The sequence below is a fragment of the Pelobates fuscus genome, chromosome 4, assembly GCF_036172605.1.
Source record: "Pelobates fuscus isolate aPelFus1 chromosome 4, aPelFus1.pri, whole genome shotgun sequence".
NCBI classification, from domain to species: Eukaryota; Metazoa; Chordata; class Amphibia; order Anura; family Pelobatidae; genus Pelobates; species Pelobates fuscus.
The window spans coordinates 37213907-37224780 of NC_086320.1; the positions used below are offsets into that span (position 1 = coordinate 37213907).

Genomic DNA, 10874 nt, shown 5'->3' on the forward strand with positions numbered 1-10874 from the left:
GTTAACCCCTTAAGACCGCAGCCAAATGTACAAGTTGTGATCCAAAAAAACCGTAAACAAAACCTGGCATTTGCGCTATATGTCTGTCCAACCGTAATTCACCTCTTTCATATTAAATGCACCCACACTTATTATATATCATTTTATTCAGGGGAAACAGGGCTTTCATTTAACATCAAATATTTAGGTATGGAACATAACTTAATATGAATACAATATAAAAAAATGAGAGAAAATAAGATTTTTTTAAATTTTCTTAGTTCTATGTGACATTCTAACTGTGAATGTCATAATACCGTTTGCTTTTACTGCAATAAAATACACATATTTGTATTCAGCGATGTCTCACGTGTAAAACAGTACCCCCTATGTACAGGTTTTATGGTGTTTTGGGAAGTTACAGGGTCAAATAAAGCATGTTACACTTTTCAGTTTTTTCACATTGAAATTTGCCAGTTTGGTTACGTTGCCTTTGAGACTGTATGGTAGCCCAGGAATGAGAATTACCCCCATGATTGCATACCATTTGCAAAAGTAGACAACCCAAGGTATTGCAAATGGGGTATGTCCAGTCTTTTTTAGTAGCCACTTGGTCACAAACACTAGCCAAAGTTAACGTTAATATTTGTTTGTGTGTGAAAAATGCAAAAAACTAATTTGAAAGCCAATTTTGGCCAGTGTTTGTGACTAAGTGGCTACTAAAAAAGACTGAACATACCCCATTTGCAATACCTTGGGTTGTCTACTTTTGCAAATGAAATGCCATTATGAAGGTAATTCTTATTTCTGGGCTACTATACGGTCTCAAAGCCAACGTAACCAATCTGGCAAATTTCATTGTGAAAAAACAAACGCAAGCCTTATGTTTGACTCTGTAACTTTTGAAAACACCCTAAAACCTGTACATGAGGGGTACTGTTATACTCAGGAGACTTTGCTGAACACAAATATTTGTGTTTCAAAACAGTAAAAAGTATTACAGCAAAAATATCGTCAGTGTAAGTTCCGTTTGTGTGCGAAAAATGCAATAAATTTCACTTTCCCTGACGATATCATTGTTGTAATACATTTTACGGTTTTGAAACACAAATATTTGTGTTCAGCGATGTCTCCCGAGTAAAACAGTACCCCCCATGTACAGGTTTTATAGTGTCTTGGAAAGTTATAGGGTTAAATATAGTGCTAGCAAATTAAATTCCCTATACTTTCGGCCTGGGTTGTTAGGCAGGTCCCGCTAATTGTAATTAATTAGGATACCTAATTATGTAAAATTATTACATAAATATATATGTAAAATTATTATATATACACGTGTGTGGATATATATGTATATAATTTTTTTACAATTATTTTTATTTATATATAGGTATACATATAGTGATGTATACGTATATACTTAGGTATATACATATATATATTTCGTTCTACGTGTATTTTGCTATCTATATATATATATTAATATCAAAATACAGTTAGAACGAAATTACACACATATATATTTTTAATTATTTTTTTTTAATTTTTTTTTTTAACGTATTTATTTTTTATTATAAAATATATATAATTATAATTATGTATATATTTAATCAATATCCTTCTACGTGTATTTTGATATTAATATATATATAATTATATATAAATATTAAAATACACTTAGTGTATGTGTAAATGTGTGTCTATATATATATATATATATATATATATATATATATATATATACTTAGATCATATATAATATATATATATAAATGATCAAAGTATATTTTATTTTTAACTTTAATTTTTTTTTTTTTTTTTTTTACTTTAAGGGGTTAAGAGGGGAGGAGAGGGGCAGAGACAGTGTCAGCCAGTGATTTTACATCACTGGCTGACACACAGGATCAGTGATCACAGTGACAGGCTGTCACTGTGATCACCTCCTGCAGATCACGGTAATTGGCCACAGGGGGAGTGCCTGGGTGGCCAGGCATGCCCACCACCGTGATCTGCAGGGGGGATCCTGCCTGCAGTTACTCTGGGTCAGCCAATAGGCTGACACATAGTAACCTCTGATCGCAGTGACAGGCTGTCACTGCGATCAGATCGCAGGGAGAGGCTGTCTCTGCATTCAGATCGCAGAGACAGCCTCTCCCTGCGATCATACTCTGCAGATCGCGGTCACTGACCGCAGGGGGACTGCCTGGGGGGCCAGGCATGTCCCCCGACCGCGATCTGCAGATTGAAAATGCCGCGGCTCCATGTGTCAGCCGATTTTAAAATCGGCTGACACATGGTAAATACCGATCGCAGTGACAGCCTGTCACTGCGATCGGAAGCTGCAGACCGCGGTCCCCAGGCACAGGGGGGCTGCCTGGGGGGCCAGGCATGCCCCCCGTCCGCGATCTGCAGCGGCCATGTGCCGCCGGCCACGTGGGGGGTAAGACCGCCCAGGACGTACTATGCCGTCCTGCGGCGTTTAGAGCCGCCCAAATAAGGACGGCATAGTACGTCCTGCGGTCTTAAGGGGTTAATATTTGAGGTGAGGGGTGGGTTTATTTACTAGGACTAACCGTAAAGATATTTTAGCCGTAATATTATATAGTTGGTAAGAGTTCCTCTATTTAAAATATATAAATAATTGTGAATACAATATAAAATAGGGATTGTCTTCGAAGCAAATAAAGTTTTTGTCTTTTAAAATATTTTTATTAGATAGAAAAATAAATATAGACATAAAAACTTAATACATTACAATATTATAGCACAGTTTATAAGATTAAAATATATGCTTGCAATAACAGTACAGGCATACCCCGCTTTACATACACTCACTTTAAGTGCACTCACGAGTACAGACATTCCTGCTCCTCTTCTGTCCGCGAGTGAACAGGAAATGGAAGGTTCTATTCTTGCCCGTACAGCTCAGTGTCTTTGGGGCAAGAACTTTTCCCACCTTCTGACATGGCACAGGTTAATCATCTCAAAGTTAATCATCTCAAATTTATAATGTCTACTCTTAGCTGAAATATATATATATATATATATATATATATATATATATATATATATATAACCAAAAAATGCTTTAGGCACTCACCCCTGAATGGTGTATAAAGGTATCTTGCCTTCGGTGCTTCCGGCGTCCCATATATATCCAGCAATGAAGTGGAGCACTCAAAAGGACTTCTTTATAGTGAATTTTATTTAGTAAAAGTCGTTTACATCAACATGTAAGTTCTGTGATTCGACGTTTCGACCCCTCAGGGTCTTTTTCAAGAACAGTTTACAAGTGAACTGAGTATGTATTATATACAAATAAACAGCGTGCACTCACCAATCTCGTGTGTGTGGCCGCCCATTCAAACCCGGAAGTGTCACGAAAACAAACCCACGTGATTTCCTATGCGTGCGTCAGTGCGTGTGACGTAATTGTGACGTCGTTGCTAGGTAATCTTTTGGAACAATCTATTCAATAGTGTGTAAACACAACCAGCCTTAACAACTGTTTTTTTGCAAATGGGAATGATCGATAAAGGCACAATCTCTAAAGGGAGATAAGTGAGAGGATCTCGTATGATCCATGCATGGCAATATAAAACATGTGACCGAAGTGCCGAAAGTGCCCACACAGTGCTAAAGATGCAAGAAACATACCAAGTGTGTAGTGCCAAATAAAGATTAAGAACATAAGGCAACATCGATCTCAGATGTTGCAATTAAAAACAAAGGAGGAGAAAACTTAATGAGAATCTGAGCTAGAAATATATAATATTAATACTCTATAGCGGTAAGTAATTACTAAATGAGCATACTATATACTCGATATTAACTATTTCATCAAAGTTATAAATAGACAGTTACGTAATTCAATACTAATCAATAATTACTAATTAATAATTGGTAGGGATAGTCTGAGAGCCATGAAAATTCATACTGCCATGGCTTTGGTTTTGCATAGCGTCCAAGGTATATTTAGCAGAACATAGAGAATGTAATAAATTCATTGTGTCCAGTCGATGTATCCAATACGTTTCCCGTTGGAGTAATGCTTTGGATCTGTCCCCACCTCTCGGGTTCGGTGGAACATGGTCTATGGCCGTGAATCGGAGAGTGGGCAATCTATGGTTGGCTTGGAGAAAATGTTTGGCCACCGGCTTATCCGATTTTTGATCTCTGAATGCCGTGTTGATGGTCGATCTATGGCCTCTAATTATATATATATATATATATTACAATTTTGCTTAGTGTGTGTATTCTTGATACGACTGAGGTGGGTTTGCTGGGGAAGCCCTTTATAGGGTAATAGGAAGCACAACCCATACATGCTGCCACCATATTAAGAAAAAAATATTATTTACAGTGAGTAAAAATGTCTGTTTTTGTAAATATCAGAGGTAGAGTAATGTTTTTGTCTGTTTTCAGATCGTTTAATTCGCCACAGGGCTTGTACTCTCAAAGATACAACATATGCAATTATAAAAGAAGAGCTGGATGAAGAGTTTGAGAAGCTGTGTGAAGAAATTCAGGATTCTCGCAAGAAGAGAGGTATGTTCTTTTACATGCAGAATTTGTGCTTTGTTTAATAAAAAAAAAAGGAATTATCCTTTTAAAAAAAAAAATCCTTTTTTTTTTTTTAATGGTACAATATGCAAAAAAGTTCAAATGGACCCTTATAATGAAACCGTTTGGGTTTGTTTTGATTAGTGTTTTTTTTTTTTTTTTCTTGTCCTTCATTTGTGTGCAACAACCATTTCATAAGACGTTTCTTGGTTTTATTTAACCTTATGAATATTTGGAATACTTAGTGACCAGTAATCTAAATTGTATGTAAATATATACAAGTATTTGACGTATAGTCTCTCTCTTAAGGTGTTTCGGCTTCAAAGAACGCTCCATCTTATTATCACGTGCTCCCAAAGCAAAACAATGCTCAAGATGGGAAGAAAACTGAAATGCATCAATCTGAGCGACCCGACGGGTTTCCAGTGGCAGCGAGTACACCAAGTGCAGGTAAGCACAATGTAGCCATAATACGGATATTAGAAGAAGCCATGTTCCAAAAAAATATATATATTTTTTTCATTCTCACCCTTTCATTCACTGGAAAAGCAATTTGTGTAATTACTGGTATGATTAGCATTTCAATTTCTGCTTGGTGGAGATCTGCCTTTACTTTTAAGTAATCCCTACTGGTTGACCAGTAGAGTGGAGCACCAGACTTTGGAACTTCTCTTGTTTATTGTGTTTTTCCATTAAGACTGCCTGACTGGGTGGGGTACCACAGTATAGTGGTCCAAATATGTTTAAGAAAACCGCAATACAATAGATAAAGGATATCCTCTAGAGTTTAGACTGTAAGATCGTTGGAGCTGGGTCCTCCTCTACCTATTGTTCCTGTAACATTTTGTAATTATCTCATTTATTGTTAAATTTCCTCATTTTGTAATATTATAAAGTACTGCAGAATAAATACTTGATTTGATAAGTTGTTATATAAATACCAATAATATATGGAGACACTTGTATTTTAGAATTTGAGAGAACAAGTGGCAGCTTTGTAATGTCTGGTTGTGCTGTATTTTTTTATTTTCAGATTAGGGTAGTGTAGCGTGGGGTTTATTTGTTGTTGAAGCGTGTGTAAGCATGTTCCTTTTAGATCAGTGTGCATTATTTTTCTGTGTTCCCTCTATATGGCACTGTAGAATATGCTAGCACTATATAAACACCAAGTAAATAACCTTGTTCTCAACATGTGTATGACATTGTTACATGGCAGGTACATATGAAGAGTGTAACAAGACATTTAATCATCCAGCCTATTTGCTTAAAGGATAACGGTCTTGCTTATGTACTCTCACTTGAAATGAACTCCTAATGCAGTTTAACTATACATTGTTCTAGCGAAATCTACATAGGTAGATTTTGCTCTGTATGTTTTAAAAAATCGCTCCTATGTCGATGTCTGTCTGCCTAGAAAGTTAGCCCACCCTGCTTCATTATATTGAAGCAAGCATGCCCTTTTTCGATGACTTGGCAATGTAGGATAAATACATATTGATAATTTTCCCCACTTATAGCCAGCGCAAAGAAAAAAATGAGGAGGAGAAACCGTTGGAAGACTGGTAACCTAGCTAAGAAAAAGAAATTGACACAAGCCTTAAAGGATGAAACGGTTGCTGAAGGTGAAAGTGATGCTGACCATGAGAATCCTGACTTCAGTTTAGACAATACAGAAACTGAACTTCTCGATGAATCCTCTATGGAAGCAGAAAATCTCAATTCTACTGCAGACAGCTCTCTCCCTGCTAAAGATAGCTCTGCAAAAGAAATGTCAAGATCACCAAATACTGAGCCCATAGCCTTTGGTGAAGTCTATTGTTCTCCTACAAAAGAAAATGGTGATCACAGTGAGCCTAGTGGTATGTACCTAAATGTTTCTAATTATAAATAATTTTATTTATCAATTGAATGTAAGGGTACAGATTTATTTATTTTTGTTATCAAACCATTCAACAATTGTGCTTTCGAGTATTGAATACCCTCATTAAATATGGTCAGTGTTAAAGGTACACTCTAAGCACCAAAACTACTCTAGCTTTATGAAACCATTTTAGTGCATAGATAATCACCCACAGCCACACTGCTCAATTATCTGCCATTTAGGAGATAATTTATCTTTCTTTTTGTTTACACCTCCCCTGGCTGTGACTCTCACAACATACATTTTTATTTTATTTTTTTATTTAAATTTCAGGAAGTGTGTAGGGAGGCTGTATGATCCCCCAGCTAGTGGTGCATAAACAAAGTGATTTCAATTCTAAATAGCAGAGAATCAAGCAGTGAGACATCAGGGGCATGATATATACACCAAAACTGCTTCATTAAACTGATGGTGTTTTTGGTGACTAGTGTGCTTATAAATTTAGAATAAATCTTATTTTATCATTTTTTATTTTTTATTTTCCTTCAGATTTGTGTGTTAGGCGCATGACTCGTGGCAGGCAAATGCAAGTAGAACAGCAGCACTTAATAAATGTGGACAAAGCCATGGACATTCTATCACAACCAACTCCCACATTTTATGTGGATGAGTCCAAACTTCAGGTGAGGTTTTTAATAAAAATTAATGCAAGTTGAAAAATTCTCCATTGACATCTTATCTACTATGTGTTGAACTGAATTTGGCACTGCTGTTACATTATGTCACAAGGATAACCTTGTTACTGCAGAGGTTTGTGAACCAAGCCAACCAAATTTAGCCTTTGCACTGAATATTGATTCACCAAAACTGTTATTTTGTGGGTTTTTTAAATGTGTTTTAAACTATTTGCTGATCTTATGATGCACTTTACATACACCATACAAATGTAAATATGTTGCATGGATTATGGTACAAAAAGGCCTCCTGTCACGGTCTATTAACACTTGCTTATATTTGCAGTGATTTAAAAAAAATAAAAATCTAAATTACATAAGCCTTTAAACTGTACCTTTCTTCCACACATGCAAAATATTTGTCCAGCCTCAGTTCCTGAGTCTCCATTTGGAGACTGTTCCTCTTGTGCACTCATGTCTGTTTTTTATGTAGCTCATTAAACAATAGGGAATAACTTTGTGTCCCTTTAACCATTGCTTTTGCAATTTTCTTAGTACTTAATTCCTCTTGTTAACATTTTCAGCAACTGTTGTATAAAGTTGTACAGAAAACGAATGGATATAATGTCTTCCATCTGGAAAAACTGTATGCCTTAATCAGCCAGTGCATTTACCGGCATCGCAAAGACTATGACAAAACCCAGTTACTAAAGGTAATTCTATATATTTTAAGTTTGACCTTCTTTATTTTTCTTTTAGATGCATAGATGCATATATATGTTTTGGCATTTTACAGATAGGTTATTTAATTTTATGCAAACCTTTTTTTCCTCTCCATATTCTACAGGTGGGTTCTACTATTTTCCTTTATTCAATACATTTTCAGAGTTGTTGTAGTAGACTTTCTCTGTGCTATGTAGATTGTGCATGTCGAATAAAATGTTAATGGGTTTGTAGTAATTTATATCCTGTCCAGAGTCCAATTTTGTTCTGCAGCCAGATCTTTACAGATCTTTTAGTGTGCTGCAGGTATTTCACAAGCCTAGTAGTTTAATCCATGTGGTGAGAGTTCTTGGGTTGAATCTTGATTATCATGAAATACAGAAGACTATATAGCCTCTTTCTAAACATGCCCTGCAGCTATTAAGTACATTGTGTCAAATGATCACTTGACAGTTGTATTATAAAGTATAGAATATATTTAGATGACAGATTTGTTTTAAATTGACACTGTGCAGATCATTGTAGTAGCTATGGTGCAAAGAATCTTTGGCACTGCCCAAGTTTGTGTCACTCTTTTCGAGCAATGTGGCCGAAACTAGTCACACAAGAACTCATCCAAGTTGGTCAAGCTAATGTACAATTTAACTTCCGCATTAGCCAAACCACAGGGAGCACAATTTTTTTTTTTGTGTGTGTGTGTGTGAAACCACTTTAGTCTTTGCCCCATAAATACTACGATGAAATAAAACGGGGCATATATTTTTTTTTTTTGTATAAAACTAGTAGACTGTAATTTAAGTGGTGTAATGTTCATTGAAAGGTTGTAATTCTCTTGTCCATAAAACTGCTAAGTTTTATTTTTTGTGTCTTGTTACAGGAAATGGAAGATGAAATTGAAAACTTCAGAATTTGAAATTGATGGACTTGTATTCGGTTTTCATAAATTGTCTTAAGAGTGCTTTTAAATAATATATCTAAATCCTTACATGTACATATTTACTATGACAAGGATTATTGAACTCTGCAAAAGTTTTCCTATAACAAATAGCTATTTGTATATTTAATACATGTAATGCTGTGTTCTGTAATTCAGCTTTGTTCATAATTAATCCAGAAATTGTTGTAGATATTTTAAAATGCACCTATTAAGAAGACCTGGTGCCATATTTTATGGAATAACATTTTTATCCTGTGCTAGATGATTTAGTATCAAGCATAGGGACTTATTCACTAAACAACATATTGTGCATTGAAATCAAATAGCAAACATCCTAGCTGAAAAATAGCTGATTTGGAAAAAATATTGAACACAGTTACCTAAATTTTACTACTGTTTTCAGTTGCAACTGAAAAGTGAGTAAATTAAATGTAAAGCCTAATTTTTTTTTTTCTGTTAACTAAACCCTTTTCCATTTTGTATCACAATGTCTGAGGAGTCATGAAATGCAAAAGATATTGTATAGGTGCATGTTTAGCTGTTCCCAAAGACAGCATGTAGCATCCCACAATAGATTAAAGGGGCATTGTAGGCACTGCAACTGCATCATCTGACTGACTTTGTTATACGGTCTGGAGTCCCCTGGCACTATAACCAATTTAGTGAGATAAAATGGCTAGAGTGCTTACAGTGACCCTTTCGGCATTGTAGGATCCTCTGTGCTGTAGCTGGACAGAGATTTGAATCCGATATCTTAAATTGGAATTAACAATTCCTTTTCACATAAAGGTAAACTGGAATAGCAATTGGTCTATGGTTCAACTCAGGAAAGTTAATTCAGAGGATAATTATCACAACATGGTGTTATTTCCTATATATGGCACAAGACCTGCCCCCTCCCCATCTTCTTTTTGCCGGGCTTGTGGACTTTATATATTTTTACTGAGGATTTTGAAAGCACCATGTATGGATTACACGTGTTGTAACTACTTATAAGTGAACGCTTCATTCAAACCTTGTGAATGACTCGTCCATTTAAAATTTATTTTGCTTCCATGTTTTTATTGCTTTTGAGAATTATTGGAAAGCAGCGGTGTTTACATTATTGTTCTGTTACATATGGGCTTTAAAATCTGCATGATCCCAGTGTATGTGGCTACGGTAGACTGTGCTTATATTGTAATTACAGCAATTGATGTACAGAGCTTAAAATAAAATAAACTGCAACCTAATGCCTTACAAGTCTTTCATGATATAGAATATATCAATATTTGATGTACCTGGGCTAGACACTAATGAAAGAGTACTACACAAGGATGTTCTGAATCAGATCCTCCTATATCTGTGTTACAGATTTTATGTAATCTTCCATATGAACTTGTTATATTTTGTTTCTTCGAATAAAAATACATATATTTAGTCACTTAAACCTATATTCTGACATTTGGGCGGCTATTGGGTAGTTGTGTGATTATCTGAGTATGTCCTACTGGTCTTGTGCGGAGTAATGTTTGCTATAAACCAGGGGTGCCCAAAAGGTCCCCAGATGTTGTAGAACTACAACTCCCGTGATGTTTTGCATGCCTTTAGAATGACAAAGCATTATGAATGCTGTAGTTTTAAAACATCTGGAGATCTACCTTTTAGGCTCTCTTGGGGGCTAGTAATGGAAGTCACCAATTTACTGTAGTTTCCATGGTTATCTTGTGTAAAATAACATCTCAGCAACTACATAGTTTGGATTAACCACCGTTTTGGGTATTTCTTTATTGTGCTTATCCAAAAATTTAATTTCAACATAATGATTTTGCATTTCTCCTTTATCAAGTGACTTGGTTTTAATTTGGGCCTTACAATCAATCCAAAAGAATGGATGCCGAAATTAGGCCATTGTATTTCTTGAGGTGAAAATGACTAAAGTCTTTTTGAACCTGTGATTTTGAACATGCTCAGTAGTTAGAGGATTTACAAACTGCGCTATCTCAACTGATCTGTGGAGAATTGACAACGTAATTGCAAATAGTTAAAAAGCTGATTAAGGAAAAACAAATCTCAGCTATATTTTTTAACTTCACTATTTTGTCCTTTAGATTTTTTTTTTTTTTTTCTCTCCATTAGCTGAAAAATCTGTCACCTTGGC

The 10874-nt window shown here is 35.5% G+C and overlaps 1 protein-coding gene across 2 annotated transcripts in view; it reads left to right on the forward strand.

The window, feature by feature from the left end:
• The window catches only part of ATAD2 (ATPase family AAA domain containing 2), a 31409-nt gene extending 22319 nt beyond the window's left edge, over positions 1-9090 (forward strand). For both annotated transcript variants that reach the window (XM_063451089.1, XM_063451090.1), the window contains exons 23-28: positions 4402-4524; positions 4849-4989; positions 6057-6398; positions 6950-7083; positions 7659-7787; positions 8675-9090. In XM_063451089.1, coding sequence (XP_063307159.1) covers positions 4402-4524; positions 4849-4989; positions 6057-6398; positions 6950-7083; positions 7659-7787; positions 8675-8710 — 905 coding nt within the window. In that variant the 3' untranslated portion in view covers positions 8711-9090. The remainder of the gene's footprint in view (positions 1-4401; positions 4525-4848; positions 4990-6056; positions 6399-6949; positions 7084-7658; positions 7788-8674) is intronic.
• The last annotated feature ends 1784 nt before the right edge of the window (positions 9091-10874 follow it).